Genomic DNA, 25,127 nt, shown 5'->3' on the forward strand with positions numbered 1-25,127 from the left:
CAGACTCAATGCACATTTTGCTGCATGCAGGAAACACACCACAGTGACAAAGACAGACACTACGTACAAGTAAAAGGCTGGGAAAAAAATTTCCAAGCAAATGATTCCAAGAAATAAGCTGGAGTAGCCATTCTAATATTGAATAAAATCAACTTTCAACAAAAAGTTTTCAAAAAAGATAAGGAAGGACACTTCATACTCATCAAAGGAAAAATACAGCAAGATGAACTCTTAGTCCTGAATATGTATGCAAGGGCCCCTACATTCATAAATGAAACCTTACTAAAGCTCAAAGCACACATTGCACCTCACCCAATAATAGTGGGAGACTTCAACACCCAACTCTCATCAATAAACAGATCATGGAAACAGACACTAAACAGACACAGAGAAGCTAACAGAAGTATGAACCAAATGGATTTAACAGACATCTATAGAAAATTTCATCCTAAAAGAAAAGAATATATCTTCTTCTCAGCACCTCCTGGTACCTTCTCAAAAATAGACCATATAATTGGTCACAAAACAGGCCTCAGTAGATAGATATAAGGAGATTGAAATAATCCCCTGCATTCTATCAGATCACCATAGACTAAGATTGGTCTTCAATAAGAACAAAAATAACAGAAAGCCCACATACTCTTAGATGCTGAACAATGCTCTACTCAATGACAACTTGGTCAAGGAAGAAATAAAGAAAAAAATGAAAAACTTTTTAGAATTTAATGAAAATGAAGGCACAACATACCCAAACTTATGGGATACAAGGAAAGCAGTGCTAAGAGGAAATCTCATACCTTTTGAGTGCCTCCAAAAAGAAATTGGAGAGAGCATACACTAAGAGCTTGGCAGCACAGCTGAAAGCTCTAGAACAAAAGGAAACAAATTCATCCAAGAGGAATAGATGGCAGGAAATAAACTCAGAGCTGATATCAACCAAGAAGAAACAAAAAGAACTATACAAATAATCAACAGAGCCAGGAGCTGGTTCTTTGAGAAATCAACAAGATAGATAAACCTTAGCCAGCCTAACCAGAGGGCACAGAGACAGTATCCAAATAAAAAAAAAATCAGAAACGAAAAAGGAATCATAACAACAGAAACTGAGGAAATTCAAAAAATCATCAGATTTTACTACAAAAGCCTATATTCAACAAAACTGGAAAATATAGAGGAAATTTAGAGAAATATAGAGACAATTTTCTAGACAGATACCAGGTACCAAAGTTAAATCAGGGTCAGATAAATCATCTAAACAGTCCCATAACCCCTAAAGAAACAGAAGCAGTCATTGAAACTCTCCCAAACAAGAAAAGCCCAGGACCAGATGGGTTTAGTGCAGCATTCTATCAGACCTTCAAAGAAGACCTAATACCAATACTGTTCAAACTATTCCACAAAATAGTAACAGAAGGAATACTACCCAATCTGTTCTTTGAAGCCACAAGTATGCTTATACCTAAACCACACAAAGACCCTACAAAGAAAGAGAACTCAGACCATTTTTTCTTGTGAATATAGATGCAAAAATACTCAATAAAATTCTTGCAAACTGAATCCAAGAACATATCAAAATGATCGTTCACCATGAGCAAGTAGGCTTCATCTTAGGGATACAAGGATGGTTCAACAAAGGAAATCCATCAATGTAATCCACTATATAAACAAACTCAAGGTAAAAGCCACATAATCATCTCATTAGATGCTGGGAAAGCATTTGACAAAATTCAACACCCCTTCATGATAAATGTCTTGGAAAGATCAGGAATTCAAGGCCCACACCTAAACATAGTAAGAGCCATATACAGAAAACTAGTAGCCAACATCAAACTAAATGGAGAGAAACTTGAAGCAATCCCACTAAAATCAGGGACTAGACAAGGCTGCCCACTCTCTCCCTACTTATTCAATATAGTTCTTGAAGTCCTAGCCAGAGCAATTAGACAACAAAAAGAGGTCGAAGGGATACAAATTGGAAAGGAAGAAGTCAAAATATCACTATTTGCAGATGATATGATGGTATACTTATGTGAGCGCAAAAATTCCATCAAGAACTCATACAACTGATAAACAACTTCAGCAAAGTGGCTGGATATAAAAATAATTCAAACAAATCAGTAGCCTTTCTCTACTTAAAGGATAAATGGGCTGAGAAAGAAATTAGGGAAATGATACCCTTCACAACAGTCACAAATAATATAAAATACCTCAGTGTGACTCTAACCAAGGAAATTAAAGATCTGAATGACAAGAACTTCAAGTATCTGAAGAAAGAAATCAAAAATCTCAGAAGATGGAAAGGTCTCCCATGCTCATGGATTGGCAGGATTAATATAGTAAAAATTGCCATCTTGCTGAAAGCAATCTACAGATTCACCAATCCCAATCAAAATTCCAACTCAATTCTTCATAGAATTAGAAAGAGCAATTTGCAGATTCATTTGGAAAAGCAAAAAAGTCCAAGATAGTGAAAACTATTCTCAACAATAAAAGAACTTCTGGGGGAATCACCATCCCTGACCTTAAGCTGTATTACAGAGCAATCATGATAAAAAAACTGCATAGTCTTGGTACAGAGACAGGCAGGTAGATCAGTGGAATAGAACTGAAGACCCAGAAATGAACCCACACATCTATGGTCTCTTGATCTTTGACAAAGTGGTTAAAACTATCCAATGGGGGGGGGGTCATTTTCAACAAATGCTGCTGGTTCAATTAGACGTCAGCATTTAGAAGAATGCAAATCGACCCATTCTTACCTCCTTGCACAAAGATCAAGTCCAAGTGCATCAAAGACCTCCTCATAAAACCAGATACACTCAAACTAATAGAAGAAAAAGGGGGGAAGAGCCTCGAACCCATAGGCACAGGGGAAAGTTTCCTGAACAGAACACCAATAACTTATGCTCTAAGATAAATAATAGACAAATGGGATCTCATAAAATTGCAAAGCTTCTGTAAGGCAAAGAACACTGTCATTAGGACAAAACAGCAACCAACAGATTGGGAAAATATCTTTACCAATCCTCCATCCAATAGAGGGCTAATATCTAATATATACAAAGAACTCAAGAAGTTAAACTCCAGAGAATCAAATAATCCTATTAGAAATGGGATACAGGGCTAAAGAAAGAATTCTCAACTGAGGAATCCTGAATGGCTGAGAAACACCTAATGAAGTGTTCAAGATCCTTAGTCATCAGGGAAATGCAAATCAAAACAACCCTGAAATACCACCTCACAACAACCAGAGGTTAAGATCAAAAACTCAGATGACAACAAGTGCTGGAGAGGATGTGGAGAAAGAGGAACACTCCTCCATTGTTGGTGGGAATGCAGACTGGTACAACCATTCTGGAAATCAGTCTGGAGGTTCCTCAGAAAATTGGACATTGAACTGCCTGAGGATCCAGCTATACCTCTCTTGGGCATATACCCACAAGATGCTCCAACATATAACAAGACACATGCTCTACTGTGTTCATAGAAGCCTTATTTATAATAGCAGAAGCTGGAAAGAACCCAGATGCCCTTCAACAGAGGAATGGATACAGAAAATGTGTTACATTTACACAATGCAGTACTACTCAGCTTTTAAAAACAATGACTACAAGAAATTCTTAGGCAAATGGGTGGAACTAGAAAATATCATCCTGAGTGAGGTCACCCAATCACAAAAGAACACACATGGTATGTACTCACAGATAAATGGATATTAGCCCAGAAGCTTGGAATAACCTAAGGAAAAAAATCACAGATCATATGAAGTCCAAGAAGAAGGAAGACCAAAACGTTGATGCTTCATTTCTTCTTAGAAGGGAGAACAAAATACTCATGGGAGGAAATACAGGGACAAAGTGGAGCAGGGACTGAAGAAAAGGTCATCCAGAGGCTGCCCCTCCTGGGAATCCATCCCATATGCTGCCACCAAAACCAGTCACTACGGCTGAGGTCAAGAAATGTTTGCTGAGTGTCTCCTGAGAGGCTCTGCCAGAGCCCTGCTGACATAGATAAGAATGGTTTCAGTTAACTATTGGACTGAACAAGGGGACTCCAATGGAGGAATTAGAGAAAGAACTAAAGGAGCTGAAGGGGTTTGCAACCCCATAGGAAGAACAACAATATCAACCAACCAGACTCCCCCCCCCCCCCAGAGCTCCCAGGGACTAAACCACCAACCAATGAGTACACATGGAGGGACCCATGACTCCAGCCACATATTTGGCAGAGGACAGCATTGTCCAGCATCAATAGGAGGAAAAGTCCTTGGTCCTGTGAAGGTTTGCTTCCCCAATGTAGGGTAATGCCAGGGCATTGAGGTTGGAGTAGGTGGGTAGAAGTGGGAGCATCCTCATAGAAGGAGGGGGAAGGGGGATGACATTTGAAATGTAAATACATAAAATATCCAAGAAAATTAAAATTTTTAAAAAATTAAAAATCAGATTTCACTAGGGTCTACACATTTGGTATAGACTCAAAAACAATTTAAAGTAATGTCTTGTCACATGCCCTGGACATATGACAAAGAAATCATTCTGGAACTGAGCTGGAAGCTTCCTCTGGCCTGACTATCCCTCAAATTACCAGGAAGTGCTATGCAGATGCTGGTAGACAAGTGCCATTCATAATTTTACACTGCTATGAACTCTTCAGTGCAATTGGCAAGATCTACCCACTAGTGCAATAATGACGGTAACTCTGTTAGGAAGTTAACCAACCAGCTTTCTAACTGGATTTGAAGCCTGCTCCACGGGAGGGAAGTCACATCTGGTACTATAAAGCCAGCCAAACGCCCATGGTTGGGAAGGTCACAGTCCCTAGTGAGGAGGCTACTACTGTCATTTTGCTAACTGGATATGACATGGCTGTCAAACTACCCTCTGAATAACCATGTTTATGTCAATGGTTAGTGGTACCGTCAGCTTTGATCGTTTTGCAGAGGGCAGCAGCAACTTCAGAGACTCACAGCTGTTAGAGTGTTGAGAATTAGTGACTGCTGACTGCTCATCAGTGAGCAGGGTGTCTGTATTATACCCTGCAATGTTCTGGAAATCTCACAAAAGGGGTTGAAAGAACGTAAGAGCTGAAGGTGGGCTGTACGGGGTAGAATTCTGACTATCAGTCATGGCATGCTAGTGTACTCTCAAATTTACAGAAGCTATACAAGACCTATACCAGACCTGTGTCTGTACTGTGTGCCTGCCAATATCCTGTCACAGAGTAGGGAGGAGTTCTTGAGAACCTGTCCCTCTCTGAGAATCTATATAGTGTTAATGTTTCCTTCAGTGGGGTAGCCACTGGTACTGTGTCCATACTGCCGGAAAGAAATCTTCCTCATTTTCCTATACTAACCATGACGAAACTGACTGGGTCATTAGAATAAAAGAACATGAAATAGACTTGGGGAACTAGCTGAGAAAAAGGAATCAGAGAGATGAGAGGGAAATGAGAAGGTAAGGGTATAGGATTGAAATACTCCGTGTACATATATAAAAGTGTCTCGATGAAACCCATTATTATGTATAATTGATATATGCTAATAAGATATTAAAAACTAGCATCTCAAAGAGGCATTCGCACCCATGTTCACAGTAGAGTTAAACACAGAAGCCAAAGTTATCCATCTGTAGATGAATGACTAGGTAAGATGTGACTCACACATAAAATGGGATGTTCTTCAGCCTTATGAAATAAGAAATGTTTTGGTATATGCTACACAAACCTTTGGCAACATAATTCCAAGTGAAATGAGACAGTTGGAAGAGACAAATACTAACAATTCTACTTATGCGAGCCAGTCAAAACCGCAGACGGTTAAAGGCTAGTGGACAGGGAAACGGGGAAGAAAGAACTAGAGAGTTATTCCTTATTAGCTATAAAGCTTCAGTTTTCCAATCTGAAGAGAGCTGTGGAATGAAGGTGGTGTCAGCTCTGTGACAGTGTGGATACTTAATGTTTCTGAACTGCACACCTCAAAATACTTATAATGATGCCCTTCACATTCTTTGCAAGTAATAAATTTAAAATTAAAAGGAATTTTAATATTTAAGATGAATAGAAAGCCTTGTATGTAAAAATAACATTACAGCCCAATGATGGGAATTAGGGTTTCATTTTAATATGATAAGCAACTGAAAATAACATAAGTATCCTTTTATGAACAAAGTCTAATTACACTGAAATAAGTGCTTTTTAGTTGATTACATTGTCTCTCCACTCATCTTTTTTTTGAGAGTACTTATATAACTTTTGCCTACTGGAAAAGATTAAGAAAAATATTTTTTAAATATAGTTTTGAGAGGCCAATTATATATACTTTTTATTTGATTTCATGATTCCTTAGCATACCAGATTTGTGCACATATAGGTATATAATTAAGTTATTAAGCAACATTTCTGGGTTATGGGCTATTGAGATGACTTGATAGATAAAGGCATTGGCCACCAAGCCTGACGACATGAATTTGATATCTGGAACCTACATGGTAGAGAGAACTATATCCTAGAGGTTGACGTCTGGCCTCCCCACACACACCATGGCATGCACCACATATGGATCCCCCAAATGAATAAATGTAACTTAAAAATCCAGGTTCTAAATAATCTACATTTCCCATTACATCGCTGTTTACTTCTCGTGTTAATGAAAACTCTGTCCATGTGTCTGAGTGGGAAATATGATGAGTAATCAGTGATACAAATGAAAATATATGAGCCAATCACAGTTACTATCGATTACATACATTCTATTACAATTTCTAGTGATTGGGAAGAAAGGAGGCACTGGTCTCTAAGGATGTATTACATTAAGGTAATTTACACAGAAAAAACTTGGTGTAATTTTTAGACCACAATATTTTATGATAATCACTTAGAAATTCAGGACTAGCCAACCTTTGAAACAGTTAATCATCTTTGGCATCTACATTCTAATAATGTCTACAAACTTTCAAAAGCAAACTATGACATCTAAACCCGCCATATAGAGATCTCTTCCCCATACTGTAGCAGAGCTGTGTAAAAACAGGTTTCAAGAGAATTGAATACTAGTTTCTATCGTCTTTGGAGAGTGATTGCTGGGGAATTTTCCAATTTGAGCTGCCCTTCTCAGAGAAAGGAAAATCTGAGGTGACCTTATTTCAGCCATTTCAATCGGCGAAGGTATATCTTCATCTAGAGGTAAGGTATCAAAGCTTTCTTCTCCATAGGAGCCCAAGTTAACGTCAACAGTTAAGCTATTGACAGTTTGGTACAGTGAAGAAAGTTCATCACGGAGGAGGCTGGTGGAAGTTCTATTCAGAGACAGATGCTGTTCCAAGCCAACTGCAGAGTGATTTCTACTCTGACTCTGAGACCTGTGATGGAGGGCATCTTCCAGATCCTTATTTGGTTGGCCATGTTCTTGACTCTCAGCAACAGATACATTTACTTGACTGGAAGAAGAAATGACGGTTGGAAGAGAAAAGAGAGACGTCGTTAGACTTGGTGGGTAAGACGATCTGTCAACAGTCCAGTGGCCTGAGGAAACGGGTTTTGTTTCCAGACTTGGAAAGCATCTACTGCCATGTACGGGATCAGAGAAGCTTATACGTTTTTGAGTATCCGTATTAGTTGACCTTCTAGAAAAGCCTTGAAGTTCATTTGCATGAGGCAGGTTCAGACTACCTTGTGGGTTATCACAGCTAATGCTATCCCTGTGACAGGAAACTATACTCAGCTTGCGGGATGAAAAAGGTTTTCGAGATTTAATGAGAGTAAAGTGATCTGAGGAGTTCGTGGTAGTGGAAGTTACGTCTTCCTGAGAATCAAAGTTAACTCTGCTTTGCTGTCGCTTGCTCTTTCGGAATCTCTGCAGTAGAGTGTGTCTTCCTTTACACGGAAGTAAGTCATTAGCCACACTTGAGGAAGAGACTTTTCTACCCATTTTACATGTTGAAGAAGGACGACATGTTATGAGACCCAGAGCCACTTTTGGTTGTAAAGTACGAGAGCATTCGTGATACACGCACTGTGGAGTAACTTGATGTTCGCTATTTGGTTGGAAACACCGGTTCTTTTTCCAGCAGCTAGAAAGAAGGGGGCCAAATGGAGAAGAAAAAGCAAACAAGGAGCTGAATGGAGACCTAGCAACCTTTCTAAAGAACAGTATCTACCGTACCAATGGGAAACAACGGTAATTAGAAAATGGTGTGGCTAAGCTTAATGGCCACACAGGGGTCTCCAAAAGAATGCACAGAAAGGAAGGTTATCTCCTTACAAGAGCCCGCCCACTCCGCTGAAGCTCAGGGGTTGGGAAAGTGAAAGAATTACGGAAGTAGGCAGAAAGACAAAGAAAGAGAAACATAAAGTGACATCAGGCATAACAGGTGCCCAGAGAGTTAAAACCTCTCTCTCCGTGTCTCTGTCTCTGTCTCTGTCTCTGTCTCTGTCTCTCTCTGTCTCTCCCTCCCTCCCCACCTCCCCCCTCTCTTCCCCTACACACACAGACACACCACAGTATCTCTCTGAGACTATTAAACTTCCATTTTAAGGGAATTAACTAAAACAAACCTATATTCCACTGACTAATTGCATTTTAACATATCTGCCATAGATGAAGCAAAAATCTCTCTGGGTTAGGAAGATGCTTCGACTAAACCCACAGATCTGCAGCTACTGTGGGAACTAAAGGCATCACTACCCGGGCTTTTTGGATACTTTCAACACTTTTTGGCACGCAAGACGTGACACGCGTGAAGTGCGTCTTGCTTTACTTTGCTTGTCTTTAAGGCATACCTTAAGCATTTTCCCATACTGAATTTAATCCAGAGTAAGTCTTTCCCTTCTAGGCCATCATTCATAAGACGTAAAATGCCCTGTGTAGGTGGAACAGGTCAGAAGACTGAATACTTAGGCTGCGCGTGGAGCTGCCATGGTAACAGCACAGAATGGAAGGACAGAGACTCTAGAACCTGCTGGCTTTGCTTTGGAGTAAAACCATTCTGTGGCCCCCCCTTTCTGAAGAGCTGCAGGGTCTATGGCTATGGAATGTGCATTCTGATTTCATTATGTTCAAGGAGTCAGCTGACAGATTAAGAGCCGAAAATGCAGTTAAGTGAAGGAGACAATAGGATTTCTTCCAGTTCTTTCCTGGGGACGGCCTCTCGCCAGCAGTCTTCTACATCCCTGGTCTCCCACTCCTCCCTTCTCCACTAGAATGTTCTTTGCCCGATGCCTTTACATCCAGTGAAGTGGTAAAGCGACTCTTAAAGAACTTGTACTGAAGACAGACGAACCAGGGAGGGGACATTTAAAAAGCAGCACCTGCTTTTACAAAACACGTTTTTTGAGTCACAGCCATGGACTTACTGTCGGCAGTCATTTTCACAATCAGGTAAAGCTGGGTAGATGAGGCAGACCCTGGATCTCTTCACTCCCTAAGTCTTTGTGGAAAAGAAACCTCCTGACCCCCTTCTAGTGCATTTGATACACTTGCCCCCCCCCCCCCATGGTGCTGGGGATACAATCCGCAGGCTTGCAGCCAGGCAGGTGCCTCACAAACTCCAAGCTGCACCCTCAGAGCTGCTCCCTTCTAACTGATGAAACACCGATAGTTTACAGAACTCACCACAGACTAGACAGGGTGCGGAGCATCGTCCTGTATCATCTCAATTAAGACGTAAAACAGCAGGACACATATTATTTACCACATTTTAATTAAAATAGTTTTGTTTGTTGCTACTGAATGTCTGTCTGGGGTTGGGGTGTGAATACCATGACAGACGGCATGTAGGTGGAGGTCACAGGACCGCCTCAGGGGGTTGGTTGTCTCTTAAGTTGGGCTCCAGGGGTCGGGCACAGGTGGTCAGGCTTGTGTGGCAAAGGCCTTACCCTCTGAGCCATCTCAGTGGCTCACTTTAAGGACAGAATTCAGGGTTGGGAAACTGGCATCATGTATGCAGGTAAGAAGGAGCCATGATGCATGCTTGTGTCCGCTGGACGAAAGCACAGGGCCTCACTGCTGCTCTTGAGAGCTTCCTCTCCCTTGGCTCCTCAGTCCTCTGCTGGTGTGCTCCGGGCTGGTCTCACCTGAGGACACACTTGTCCCAGCAGCTCTCAGTGTCCTGTGCTTCCACCCATCCCAGCAGCACTGGCCCCAGAGGCTGTGCGTGCAGCTCTTCTCTGCCCACACTGCACATGCGCTTTATTAACAACACCCATTCCTACAGAATCCGGGCTTGGCAAGCATTCTGCTGGGATGCTCACCATGGGAAGAGCGTCTCTGCTCTGCAGCAGTCTCCTTTCACAGCTGCAGGTGAGTCAGTGTTCGCATGGGTGACACCTTCAGTCTCTCGGCAAGTCCTTGTCTTTGCCAGGTGGGTCAAGCGAGCACCTAATTACACGGGATGCTAAGCACTGGGAATGCTCTGTGTGCGCCTTCACCTTTGGGGCCTCTCGTGGTAAAATGCCTGAGAGCATCCCTCTTCAGCATCCTGCTTCATCTTAAAGGAAAGTGGTTGAAGTTACGGGACTGATTGGTTCTCAGTTGTGTGTCCAGAGTTCAGACAGTGCCTGGCATGGAGTAGACACAGTCAGTGAATAAGAGGGACTTCAGCTGTGTTCTGCTTCTCTTTCCTAGCCCTTCCCCTCTCCTTCTCTTTCACTCCCCTCCCCATCACGAAAGGGAAGATCTATTTGCAAACAAAAAAATGTGTGGCAACCTGCTCATTGTAACTAAGGTTCAGGGGAATAGAAATTTGAAAATTCACATTTCATCTTCATAGATTTGACTGCAGTTTAAAGTACAATACTCTTAAGTGTTAATACAGAATAGTAAGCATTCTCAGAGTCACAGGTTTGTGAATGGGGTGTAAAGACTTTTTAATATACATTTAGTCAATGCACATAGTCTCTAGGGCAGCACTTTAAACCCATGCTTTACATTGTCTCAGGAATTATAAGGGTATTCACTGAAGCATTGTTTATAGGAGCAAGCAAATGACGATCCAAATATTCACCAATAACAGAGACTTTTATCCCATCGATGGGACGCAGGGCCACATTTCAAAAGAAACATGCTTACAAGCATCAAAAGGGGAAAGCCTCAAAACAGAGAAAAATTAATGCATAAACAGCTACAAAAACCAATGCATCACAAAATGCCATTTCTGTAAATTTTAGGAAGAAAATCCCAGTTATTCCTTGTGTATAGGAACCCAAGCATCCAGAGGAGACAGGGAAAGTGTCAGAGAGTGCATGCAGATTAAGACAAGGAGCATCTCCTAAAGGAAGGATCTCACGTTGTTAATAGATCTGAAAAAAAAATCATTTTCTAACTATAACAACTTTGAGGGATACAAAATCATCATTACAATCAGAGCCTGTTTGCCTGGAAGCCTAGACCTGAATTTCAACACCAAACTGACCTGACAGAAGTCAACAAACATAAGACAGAAATGTCAAAAACAACAACAATAACAACATCAACAGCAACAACAACATCAACAGCAACACACTCCCACCCCCACAAAGGCAAGGCCTGTATTTCAGCTCACAGAGATCAAAGTTGAAGGAGTCGCCAGTAAACTCTGGCAAAGCTCGCACCAGTCAGAGGCTGGGCTCCTCTCTCAGCATTGTTCATCTTGTTATTCCTGAGTCAGCACAGCCTAAAGGCTGGTATATGCCTGTACTTACCAGTCTTCTCCTGGGGACTCTGAAATATTTGTGGTGGCTAAAGAGTCCCCTGTGGGAAGCTGGTTGAGATCAGGCAAGTTCCAAAGGGAGAAAGCCTAGGGACCTCCCTAGGTGACTAACTTACAGATATTTATCTAAAGAAACAGGATACCTCTTTTCGTATCTCATTAAAAATTAATTAAATTAAAATATGATTGGGGGGGCTTAAAAACTGTTCTAAAGCAGAGCTTGATAGGAAAGACTTCTTCCCATTTATTTAGTCTAGTGCATTTACTAGTCTAGTCTGTTACTAGGACTGCGTTACACATACCCTTGTATGTTATTGCTAACAAAAACAACCATGATCAAGCAAGAGGAGGTACGGTTTCAGTGCCGGTGTCTTAAAAGTTTTGGTACATCCATACCAGCTATGTCACTCATAGTCTTCATAAATCTGCTTCTCTTTCTAGAATGTTAGCATTTCCTGAACAAGCAGGCTTAAATCCATCGAGACAGGGTTTTAGGAATACAGGCCACTCACCGCTTTAACCCGTTTGCACTCCTATACCAGCTTTCAGGTCCCCTCCCAGGCTCCAGCTCCAAAGTGTCCTGTCTGTGAGGGGACCACTCAGATCTCAGCAGCATTCCCAATGAGAGACTGCCACAGATTTCCATGTAGGCAGGGTAAGCATCTCAGACCTCTCAGCAATGCCCCATGTTGTGGTCAGTTTCTGTTCACAACTAGAGTACTAAGCAGTTCCTGCCTATCCTCATGAAAATTCCCAGGGCTCTGTTCTGATTTACCTTTTCCGATATATCTTAAATGCTCTCTAAACATCCCACTTGCCTATTTTAAAACTAGTTCTGGACGTTTTGCTACTGTGCAGGAACACCAAGTTCTTAGACATGATGACTGAATCTATTATCTGTGGCTTTTCCCTACCACAAAACTTCAGGGTCACTCCCCCAGCATACGAAAGGATGCATACCAATCCTACACTGAGCACTGTCGTCTGACACTTGACCAGCAAGTTACACCATCCCTACTCTTTGTCTTCTCCCTTCAGATGCCACCTCTCATGTCCACAGAAAGTGTGCGATCACCCGTCCAGCTAAGAAACTCTCATTGGTCCCTACTCTGAGAAGGCACAGAGGTAGATGTCGTGAAGAAAACAAGGTCCCTATCTCCTACCCCTTTCAGTACAGAGCCTCAACAACAAACAACTCTGGCTATTTTGTTCTTAAAAGCCCCTGCCCAGGGCCCGTGTTGTAAAGCCGCGGAGCATTTGTTTCCAGACTAAGAGAGTGTCTGTTCTTAGTGCTAGGATTCAGGATATTAACCCATGTAGCGCTGAAACGGAACCGAGCCTCTATCCTCTAATCCCTCTCGACAGGCAATAAAATTCAGTGGCTCCTCCTTCCAAGCGGTACCTTTAAGTACATGAAATAAAACTATAATTACAATGAGTTAAAATTAAAAGTGCCGTTCCCCAGGCGTGCTGTCCACATTTGAAGTGTGTAGGAGTTTACACACTGGCTAGTGGCTACAAACCTGGGTGCAGCCAACGTCTAACATCACAGGAAGTTCTAGTGAGCCACACTGGTCCAGGACATTTGTACATGAAAGTCACAGAGTACTCATATTATACAATAGGTTACCTGTCTTGTCAAACGATGATGTCGTCCCAACTCTGACATTGATGCTGCTAGTTATTTATAGTCACCAAATTATAAAATAAGTTATCTATTCTGGAGAACAATGACTGTCTTTCTCAGCAGGATGTCATTATGTACACATGTATGTATATGTGTAAATATGTAATATATATTACAAGGAAATATATAATTTAATTAATATACTATAATAAATATAATTATATAATATATATATGGAAATATGGACCACAAACATTCCTTTCATTTCCTTTCACTAGCAGAGCAAATGACTGTCAACATCTATTTATGGAACGGTAATAGTGTGAGTGGTCATCAGTTTGCAGGAAACATTAAGGCCACTTACCCTCCTTCACTTTCTGCCTCCTCTGAACTATTGCTTGTAGCTGGACGTTGGACTGTCGTCGTCGTTGTCTTCTTTTTTCTAGCTCTGTGCTGAGGACTGACCTGATGAACTGTTACCCTCACTCCAAGTTCATCTTGTATACATTCCTCCAGCTTTGGAATCGTCTCTTTAAGGAATTTGATCTCCTCCTTCAGTTCCTCCACATTGGTCAGTAACTCGTTTAACTTCTCCAGGATCTGGAGCTGCCCCCTTTGAAAGACCACTGATGTTCCTTGTTCACTATAGCTTTCATCTTGCAAAGTGAGTGAATCGGATTTCTTACCCAAAGAAAGAAACTTGGGGAAAATCATTGTTGTCCTGGGCTTAAGGATCTTGTGGTACCATAGGACCAGCAAGCTGATCCCAGCAGTTCCCGCCATGATGCCAAGGAGCAGTTCTTTGTGCGTGGAATGGGGCATTTCTTGGCTTTTATTTCTAAAATTAAAAAAGTAAGAATGTAAATGAATTTTGTTTCTCTGTCCAGGAAAAAAAATCAATTCTTTTTCAATCAATAAAAGATAACCCTTTGTCATTAAAAAAATACGACAAATCACAAGCCAGATCGCACTATGAATAAAAATGTCATTTTAACTCCCACCTCAAGAGAAATATTTGCTTAGAGCTATTACTGAAGTCTACTTTAATATAGACTTTAATTCTGATTTTATTATCTTTCTATAGTCAACTTGAAGCGTGCTCTTTAGTTAGTTATACTATAAAGGGCTTGAGAAATAGAAGCAAACGTATCGTCAGCTTGGAAAAATTTGTTAAGAATTCAAGATGTCCTTGTTTTCTCCACTATTTTGTGTGCAATTAACATGTGAGCTTTCATGGTCTTAGTTTATTATTAAAGGTAAGAGAAGGCTCTTCCTCACCTTGTAAGTACATAAACATACTTACAACTTCCCAAACTTGGTTTCACTTCAAGTTCACTTGGTTTCATGTATGTATTTGTGTTAACGTTTGCTAGTAACCTGGTTGAAATAGCTGTAGGCTATCCACCGTAGGAACGGATTATCAGAGCACTGCTATCTATAGCCCCGATCAGACAGAAAGAAATACTTCCTGCAGGGACTCCTGGAGCTCAGTGGGAAGTAACTTCTAGAGTCTGGAGGAAGAAAAAAGAAAAGAGGACAGACATACAGGCAGGCAGTCTCACTCGACTGAATGGATAACTTTTGGGTCCACAGGAACTGAAGTATATAGAAGTTATGTGCCAGTATATAGAAGGTAAGAGAAGGATGTTCGGGAAATACACCGCCAGGTTCTAGGGATGGGAAAGAATAACTTCACGGGATTAGCAACCACATGGAAGGTGTCAGTTAAACTGGTCCCAAGGGTCACATGGTGACACTTTCAAGATGCCAAGAAGGCTGACAGACTATGCAGGCATTCAGCAGGGAGTTCAAAAGGTAGGGAGGCTGAAGGAACCTCAGAGTTAAAGCTGTTTAGACAGTGTCCAAAGTAGATTAAAAATTTAAAAATAAGCCTCCAAACTATTAAAGTGATTCACAAGTGATTTATGTGTCAGAGGTAAAAGTGTCTAATAAAAATGCAGAATTCAACAATGTACAACAAGAATGGCCCATACCTGGCAAGAATTTATCGGACTTGCGCAGAAGCAGGAGAATGCCAGAGACAATCTAGTCAGCAAGCAAAGGCCTTAAAACAATTAGTTAAAACCACTTGCCACTTATTGTGAATAAAGTAAAATATGGCCACCATGGTAAAGATACACAGGATTAGGGGAGAAAAAGGAAGTTTTAAGCCATACTGTTTGGAATTTCTAGACATGGAAAATAAGATATCTGAAAAAGGGCTTTATGAAGTGAAACTGACAGCAATGAAAACACCGAGGAAGGACCAAGAGCAGTGGATGGGAAGACACAGCAGTAAAAGTTACCTGATGCAGCACTGTGGGGAGAACCTAACGAGCGTGACAGTGGGACAGGAGCTTAGAGTGGGAAAAGGTGAGCAAACGATCCCTAAATAAAGAGAAGTCAACTTAGTCAAGCACAGTAAGAAACCCAAGTGGACTATTATTCTGCTGACAATGAGGGGGGCAGGAAGGGGGGGGGGAAGAGAGCCAGAAGGAGGGGGGAAGAGTGGGAAGAGGGGAGAAGGAGAAGGCTCACCTGACTTAAGTCTCAGGAGCCACTTAAACAGGAACTCGATGGAGTGGCAGCGTCTTTAAAAGGCTGGGGTTGTGTGGGTGGGGCACCTATCAACTGGAATTTCTATACCCCGTGAATATCTGTCGACATTAAAGGTTAAAACAAAAGAAGTGGGCTTTTCGTTGTCTAGCAAAAGCCGAGACTATTATTACCAAGTGACAAGTGCTAAGAGAGATGCTGAGGAAGTTCCTCAAGCAGAACAGTAGCCGTGAACATGCATGGAGGGCACCACACACCAGCGGTGACATGTACGGGCAGAGATAAAATGGGCATTCTCATTTTAGAGTTTACTTGTAAAATAGCTGCAATTGAGGCAAAGTGGCAACAACACACCCTAGGTTTCTAATAGACCTAGAAAGCAAGAGGCAGAGTCCAAAGAAAGGAATGGAAAACTATAAAGGTATAGATAAACACGTGTGTGTGTGTGTGTGTGTGTGTGTGTGTGTGTGTGTGTGTGTGTGTGTGTTGGCGTGGGGTGGGTGTATAAAAATGGAATGATAAAACGGAATGATAAAGATATTCACTTACCAAAGGAAAGCATGCTGGCCTGAGGGATGGCTAAATACAAAACAAGTAGGAGAAAAGATGCCGATTATATAGAAAAATGGTTCCCAAAAGGTCAAGAAAAGCATTACTTTTCCAATATGGAAGTTTAATTAAAAAGCAAAGTTGGTAAAGTAGAAGAAACAGTAGAAAATTATACAGATCCAAGTAAGAGGACAAAGGAGATGGTCTCTAGAGCACGAGCACAAGGCTGACCTTTAGCCGGAACACAAACCACTCTTTGACAGTACCGAAAGAAAAGGCAGATTACGTTAGCAGAGACTCAGGTTAAGTGGGTGAAGAGTAGGAGCTTACAAAAGTTCCTTTTGATTGTTTCTTGTACCGAACAGCCAGGCTTGAAAGCTGGGGCTGAAATACTAGGTGGACACAAATCCTGAATTAGGTCGTACACCTGAACTCTTGCGCCCTATTATTCTTCGAGTTCTTACCCAGGCATTATTGTTTCCTGTATACTACATGGCCAGCTAAACATAGTGATCTAAATGACCCATGGAAGGGGGCTACAGAAAGAGAGCAGCAGGAATCTAGTTCCAAGAGCTGCTTAAAGGAATGTCTTTGCAGAATCCTACTGTAGTTGAGATGGTAAAGGCAATTGCTATCAAGTTCAACTACCCAAGTTCAATCCTCATTCCCCCACGGCTGGAGGAAAAAAGGCAATTTCTGCAAGTTGTGATAGTTGTGATAGTGACACACACACATACACACACAGAGAGAGAGAGAGAGAGAGAGAGAGAGAGAGAGAGAGAGAGAGAGAATAAAAGTAAAAAACAAAATTAGATTCTTAAGATTCTTATAATATTATATTATATGCATGGACATATTTGGATGTTCCACCTCATTAAAAAAAAGTCAGAAATTACCTCAGATTTTGATGACTGTTATCTCTAAGAGACTGATTTAAAATTACTCTCTTAAACCAATTCCAGAGAGGACCCTGGTGCTTAATCGGGCCTTTCTGATGGAAGAACATTTGCTAGTTTTGCCTTTCTTTTTCTTTTTCTCTTTAAACCTAAATATCCTCTGGACTAATCGATATATTTGGGAACTATACGTCTAACCAGTTGCTCCCCCCACTCATCCAGGGGACACATCAAGAGCAGAATCTAATGCATTTGTAGCAGATGAGGTTGCGATGGCTCCATCAACATTATACTCTACCATAAAACTAAGCTACCCTGACAGGTTACCACAAAAAGCAATAGAAATAAAAAGGTACCACACACTATGACACACATCTTATTACAGGCCAATCACGCAGCAAACTTGATCATCTCGAGGCTGGTTTTTGTTTCTGTTTTTTATTGATTAATACAAATACCAGGGCTGGGAACAGTTCGAAAGCACAGCTCTTGCTTGGCATATATCAGACCCAGCACTGGATCCCCACAACACTCATTCTCTACCCCTCTACTCTCTACTCCCAGCCCCATTCCGCCCTTGATGAAGAATGCCCACACGCCCATCTTGAAGACTACCATAAGGAATTTTCCTATGCTGATTAGTTTTGGTCCAGTCCTACCAGGCAACCTTGAGCTTTACATTATGAAACACACACACACACACACACACACACACACACACACACACACACACACACACACAAACACACACATCTGAAAGCTTTTTTTCACTTAACAAGTAAATAAACAAGTGAAAATCTGACCAGGAGAAAGACCTTATCCCCAAGACAGAACCAAGTTTAAACACATGAGAAACAACCAAAGTTTTACCTTTCTTTGGGTTCTACACTGGCTGCAAATGATCTCTTTGAAGTAGTTCAAAATAATAGCGCCATTATTGTATTTAAGACAAACTGCTGTCATTTACCCAGACAGTTATCGGATTAAAGAAGTGAGAAAGGTTACCCCTGGCTTCCTGTTTCCTAAATCCTAGAGACATTTAGCCAGCCGCATGCGGAATCAGAAAACATCAAGCAAGGACACACAGGGAATGCTGACAGAGCAGAGATGGTCTGAGGTGAAATGAGACATCAAAACTATGAAAATTAACAGAGAAGAACTAGACTCATTACGAATGGCATTAAAAAAAATCTCACCATTAGAAACATGTAGGTCAGAGTGTTTGAATTTATGCTACAATGTGCTTTTATGCCAGTGAATTGAAAAATAACACTGAATAAAAATAGTAAGGTACAACCAAGAAGTAAATCGGTGTGTGCTTTTGTGCCTATAATCTGAAATATGACACTGAGGAAAAGGAGGACGACAAAAGTTGGAAATAAGAATCTGCTTGGCTACAGAGTAATTTAAAAGGTTGTATAAAATTTCTTATGTTGTTTTTATACTTTTGCTTATAGGATACTCTTATACTGAGTACAGATAAGGCTATTAAAATTTACCGAGCAGACTTTAGAACTCACTTTAAGGTGCAAAAGTTTGCATTTCAGATGCAAAACATTATCACTTCCAGTTGTAAATCACTTAAGATGGAAAGCGATAGCTATGTTTGTATAAGTTACCTTAAATTAATATGGCACACAGCCAAAGGTTATTAGCAGAAAGTCACCTTATAGTAAGACAATGAAAATTTGACTTCCAAGAAAACTAGGACATGAAATGCTTTTAAAAGAAAAATTTGCGTTCATGTCGTGGTTTTCATCTCTGGATGTTAATGTTCTTAAAGTTAACAAGAATGTTTAGAATGTGCTCCTAAAAAACATTCATATGAATTATCAGCTGGTCCTTGGGATAAGGGGAAGGTATAAAGTGCTATAACTCAAAAACCAGAGAGGAAGGAAAACTACCACGCGGGTCAAGACACATTATGCTTTACAAACCAGCTCTAAATTGCGAGTTCCCAAAAGAAATGTTCTGAGTTCTGGGGGCGGGGGCGGGGGCGCGGATGGGGGTGGGGGGTGGGAGTTGGGGGGTTAGTGTATGCAGCGAGGCAGAAAACCCAGTATTTTCCCACTGAATTCTAACACTCGGATTTCATCAGATTTTCATGAGTTTCCTCGTCTATAATTTAAACTCGGAACCTCTTAGTATTCAGCTTATTGAAAACGTTAGTAGTTCTGTTAGTCTAGTTTCCGTGTTTGCATAAAACAGGCAGCTAATACAATTTTTTTAGTGTGGGTAGCACGCAAAGAGAACAAGGTTGGCGCGAGGCTGAGGCAGGAGCAGAGGCGCGGGGGACCGCTCCGGTGGTCTCCTGGGCTCAGGGGGTCACGAAGCCACCTCTCCAGGGCGCAGGCTCCTGCAGGACTGTGCCAGCACAGCCGGCGGTCCCCGGGTCACCAGGCGTCAGGCCTCGAACCGGAAGTGAAGCAGCGGCCGGAAGTGCCGCTGCCTTCTTCCCCACGCCCCCCGCCGTCGGGTCCCGGCGGTCCGGCCCAGCCCGCCCAGGTTCCCCTTCCTCGGCTAGGTACGCACCCGGGGTCGTTGCGCGGGCTTCTTTGTGGCTGGAGCCAGGTTACCGGGGCCCACGGGCGAGCGAACGAACAGGGAGAGGATAGGCGAGTGAACCCTGCAGCCCGCAGGTCCCAAGGTCCGTCGTGGCGGCCTTCTCGTCTGACCTAGATAGCGGAGGCGCCGGGGGAGGAGCCGCTAGCGGCCAGGGGCTCCCGCCTCCTCCCGCCAGCACTTCCCGGCCCCGGGCTGCGGGCCTGCTTTTCTCATCCGCGGGCCTGCTTTTCTCATCCGCCCGCCGGCTCAGAGGCAACCGTCCCACTCCACCCGGTGCATCCTCTGGCTCATCACCGCCACCGATGGCTTCCAAGTCCTCCCTTCTCCCTTAGCTAACATCCGTCTATGGCACAACTTTTAACCTTCCGTCAGTCAACCTAGACATCTTGCACTATTTTCTGGTTTTCCTGACTTCAACTCACTTTGATTTTCTATGAGCAAAATTCCCAGTCTCTTTGTCCCCTGCTCTTTCGAGCTGCGTTTAGTTCAGAACCAGTCTTCTCAGAGGACTGTCGCTGAAGGTTTGCCCATCTTCACATTCTGCAGATCATATAATGACAATTCTGTCAAACTTTTAAAAACTGTTCATAAGTCCGTCTGTATAGCTCTCACTTGGAGCATGGTTGGTAAAATTTTTGACTTGTTGAGAACAGTCTTAATTACTAAAGCCCCCACCGATCTACTGAATAGAATTAAAAATGGATGCATTCCTGTTTGTAAAAACACAAGAACCAACCCGCTATAAAAAGAATCAGGATTGATAGAGTGTACAATATACTATTATCTACTGAAGGGAATTGGAGAATTTTACAATTTTACATTATACAAATTTTATTTTATTTTTTAAATGTGAAATCAAGTTCTTTAAAACCTAGCTGCTATCATTTTATTAAAAGAACGGCTTGCTGGAGGCTTGGCTCTAGGTAAGAGAGAGTACTGCTCTTGCAGAGGTCAGCACACCCTCATAGGGCTGGTCTTACACCAGTCATTATCCTCTGTAGACAAACCACCCCATCTTCTCTCCATAAGCAGTGTTCTTTTCCTACGAAAACTATTCTTGCCACTTGCGTAAGGCAAATCCACGGACTTTGATCTCTTACCTTGAGAGGCTATTCGACACGCTCTCCTTGTCCCTAAGGATTCATTCACGCATTAAGACTCGTATGAAAGGATAAAGAGTTTAAGGGAATATAAAACTCCTTCTGTTGTCTTTCTGCATACTTCTGGTGCCTACTACATAATTACTGCCTGCCTGTGCCTGTTGTATTTCTTGCTGAGTTAGTTCTAATTCCTTAATCAGCTGTAATATCCATTGAGGGAAACAAACTGGTTAGAGGATAATTAAGTGTCCTGCCTGTTTCCTTGGCCAGATATACTTTTCTGTTTGTAAAAATTTGATAGGAAGTTTAAAGCTCAAGGATTGATAATAGTCAATTCTCTCTCTCTCTCTCTCTCTCTCTCTCTCTCTCTCTGTCTCTCTCTCTCTCTCTCTCTCTCTCTGTCTCTCTCTCTCTCTCACACACACACACACACACACACACAGAGCTTTTTAGTCTCAACTTCATCCTAAACATTACTGAAGTGTAACTATTTTAAGCACAGTTAAGAAGTCCCCAACACCTATTTCAAAACAGCAAACCCACCTTCATTTCTCAGGCAGCTTGATGAAAACATTTCCCAGAAAGGGAAAACATCTGTTGAGTCTTACTTCTGACTTACTCTTTTGAAGGTTTATTGATTTTTTATTTAATGTTTATGGATGCTCTGCCTGCACGCATGGTTGTATGCAGCCTGTGTGCGTTGGCTACACAGGCTAAAAGGGGGTTGGATCACCTGGAGCTGGATGTACAGGTGGTTGTGAGCTGCCATGTGGATGCTGGGAGTTGGGTCTGGGTCCGATCGAAGAGTAGCCAGTGCTCCTAACTGCTAAGCTGTCTCTCAAGCTCCTCTGGCTTAATTCTTTAAATGTACTCTTATTCTGTCCTCTTAAAAATCTAGAGAGACAAATAACATTACTGGTGATAAAATTGAACTCTTTAAAGGGGAAGTGTGTGTGTGGGGGGGGGGGGGGGTACATCCAAGCCACACCACCAGCTCTAGGGGTAAAATCAAGCCAGTCTTTGAAAAGCTTTTGTCTCCATCCCACACAAGCCCTGCTGGATAGACCACCTTTGACAAACACTGGACTCGTCCTACCTCAGCTGTTCTCAGCCGGTCAATCATGCATGACGCCTGTATTCATTTCCCACTTCAGCTCTTTCGGGTTCAGCCCTCACTGCTTTTGTTGGAAGAGAAACTGAACTCTGAGCCCTGAACACCTAGCTCACGAGGGGTAATCCTACGGGCTTAGCACTGTAAACCACAGGATGTAAAATTGTCCTGCTCACCACGTTTAGAGTCAGTTTGGAGTGAGGCATGGGGGAAGGGGAGAAATGTAAAGTGTCCAATTAAATAATTGTTTTAACTTTTTTTAGGGATCTCTAAAACACTAAGAAACTTCAAGAGAGAAATTCCTAAAACTGTAACTGTAGTTAATTTGGAACTTCAAGTTAATAGTTTGTTAAATATGCACAAGATTACAGTTCTTAAATTATTTTCATAAGGCTAATAGATGAATTTCAGAAAATATTATTTACTTAAATACAGCAAAATGATTGCCCACTATTCCTGTAATGAAAAGAATACAAAACAGCATTTTAAATAAGAATGAGTGACAAGTTCCCAATCCATATATTACACACACACACATACATACTTATTTACACACTTACATACATGCATTACTTAAGCAACTGAAAACTAAGTCAACTTGTTGAAAATATAACTACCTTATTAATATATTGAATTCTTTTTAGAAATTTTCTATTTTCAGATGGAAAAATGGCTTTGTTCAATGAAAACAAGTTCTTAGAAAGCCCTAAACAGTGCCTTGCCTGACCGATACTAACCTTACCCGGAGGCTGTCAGTAGTTTTTTTAGGTTATTCCACGAAGCTTCTTCAGAAATTGCAGAAGAGTCTTTTAGTCATGGATTCAGAGAGCTCTAAAGGGGAATTAAACAAATCCCAAGAAGAGTAACTCAGCCCCTCCATCCTTTCAATGAGAGAGATAATGTCGAAGGGCGTCCTTGTGAGAGATCCTGTGAAGGGTGTCCTTGACAAGTCGAGGTCAGTTCATCATCCTTTGGCCAGAATCAAACACAGTTGAAGATTCATCAGCCAAAGTAGCGTAGGCAGTATATGTGAGTGAAAATGTACTTGCAGTAAGTGAACAGAGGATTGTTTCCAATTAAGTCTTGACTAGTGAGCGGTTGTTCCACATCCTGCTGCAAAGCGGTTGGATCTCACAGTTTTCATAGCTCCCCTGTCCTCAGTTTATGCCAAGGAATGTGATTTCCCCTGTAGGAGTAGATTTTCTTCAAGAAATTGTTTAGGAGATGGGGGGAAACTTTGCTGTATAGATCAATGGTTAGAACAGATTTACTAAGGTTACAGTAGGGACTCATTAATTAACCAACCATCATTAAAGCTTGTACTGTATAACATGCCGAAAGGAGAACAAGAAAGGGGAAATAATAGGGGACACAGAAGGGCTGAACGCAGGTAATGGGCATGAATTATGAGAAAGGATTTAAAGCTAATTGTTTTTCCAGTTCTAACTCTGTCATGTATTTTTTGGTTTTGGTAGTGGATAAATAAGTACATAAAAATATGTTAGATAATGAAACTCCAATGTAAAACTCCACAGAATCAGAATGACTGTTCTGAGTATATTTAAATTTATTGAGATGTATAGACTTTGGATCTGGTTAATTTCAGTTATGTAATTTTTTTTATTTGCAAGGCTTTCTAAAAATAATAAAGTTAAGAACATTTTTAATTTATAAAATTTCATCTCCAGCATTATAATTATGTGCTTATTTGGACTCTCACCCAGAGATGTGAATCTAGAAAAAGAAGAAAAATGAAGCTTACTAGTGCAACAATTTCAGAAGGAAGTCTGTCCCATAAATCCACAGTCCATGTGTATTCCAACCCAATACAACTGAAGTTTGTTTGTTTAGAATAGGAGATATAAATTATGAAAATTATGCCATGTAATGGCCATTTCCCTAAATAAGCCCGTCAAGCCTTTACGATCTGTATGGTAACATGCAGCACAGTTTGGGGCTGTATTCCAACAGGGAGTCACTTATCTGTGTGTAGTGGCCTTGGTGGCCTTTCCCCTGCCAGCCACGGTAGCAGCTGTTAACTGTCCGGTGACCAAGATAAAGAAAGATGCATGCTGCCTTTGTGGCACCTACTTACCGGCTAGTGCAGACCTAAGCTTTCCGTGTACCAGCCACAGGCTCTGCCTGGTTTCCAGAAAAGGAACTCCTTTCGCCAGATGGTGCTTTGACTTCTTCACATGCAGCAAAGCAGGCCTTGACCCTCCTCAAAAATAAAAAGGAAGCCGGCTCGGATAGGAACGCCTTCACATTCACCCCTTCACTTGTAAGCTGCTCATTTCCCCAGCTGAGTGCCTGGGCAAACCTTTGTACACAGTGCATAGCCAGCCAGTCACTCCTAGAGCAGGAAGAGAATTTGGATATTTACATTTAGAAACCCAGTGAGTCTTTACGAAGCAAGTATTTTTTAGACGTTAAGATACTTTATTATTTTCCTTTGCTAAATGTTTACAATTATAAAATAGAACAATTTTTCTTCCCCTTGAAGATGCAGAAATGATCAACGCATACCATGTTACTATGACTTAGGTTGTCGTGTCAATGGCATCATACATGATGAAAATTGAAAGTGAAAAATGAAAACTTCACTTAATTCAAATACTTAACTACCATAATTTATCAAAATTTCCACTGGCCTTGCCTCTCCTGTTGAGCAATAACTTTGTTTAACATCCTTAATGATTAGAACTTGAAAAGTATTCTCTCTTAATCTTTACTCACTGCCCTCTCTCCACACCCCACAGAAACCACTAAAGCTGCCCTCAGCTGTGCAGGGCAAAGGCCACCTCATGCCCCAAGCAAGTGGCTTTGATCTTTTTGGAACAAAGTTTCTCAATATCAGTGCTATTAACTTTCTGGGCCAGAGAATTACCCTAGGAGAAGTCTACATTTTAGAATGTTCCTCAGTACTCCTGACTTCTGTACAGCAATAGCTCAAAGAACTTTTGATTAATGTGTAAAATCATAGAATCAGATACTTTAATTAACAGCAAAATAGCACCAACCTGGAATTAGGTGATGTTCAGG

The 25,127-nt window shown here is 41.5% G+C and overlaps 1 protein-coding gene across 26 annotated transcripts in view; it reads right to left on the reverse strand.

Moving 5' to 3' along the window:
- The window catches only part of Rmdn2 (regulator of microtubule dynamics 2), a 93,839-nt gene extending 69,116 nt beyond the window's left edge, over positions 1-24,723 (reverse strand). For 3 of the 26 annotated variants that reach the window (XM_063261808.1, XM_063261817.1, XM_039112133.2), the window contains exons 1-2: positions 19,842-20,348; positions 13,673-14,146 (exon numbers count right to left, since the gene is read on the reverse strand). In XM_063261808.1, coding sequence (XP_063117878.1) covers positions 13,673-14,130 — 458 coding nt within the window. In that variant the 5' untranslated portion in view covers positions 14,131-14,146; positions 19,842-20,348. Of the gene's footprint in view, positions 1-7,133; positions 8,067-8,775; positions 8,944-13,672; positions 14,147-15,846; positions 17,135-18,179; positions 19,768-19,841; positions 20,415-21,517; positions 21,908-22,070; positions 23,279-24,180; positions 24,441-24,611 lie in introns of those variants that run through there. The other 23 variants (XM_063261805.1, XM_006239634.4, XM_039112130.2 and 20 more) reach the window with 18 other exon arrangements.
- Between the last annotated feature and the right edge of the window lie 404 nt (positions 24,724-25,127).

The sequence above is a fragment of the Rattus norvegicus genome, chromosome 6, assembly GCF_036323735.1.
Source record: "Rattus norvegicus strain BN/NHsdMcwi chromosome 6, GRCr8, whole genome shotgun sequence".
In the NCBI taxonomy this organism is placed as follows: Eukaryota; Metazoa; Chordata; class Mammalia; order Rodentia; family Muridae; genus Rattus; species Rattus norvegicus.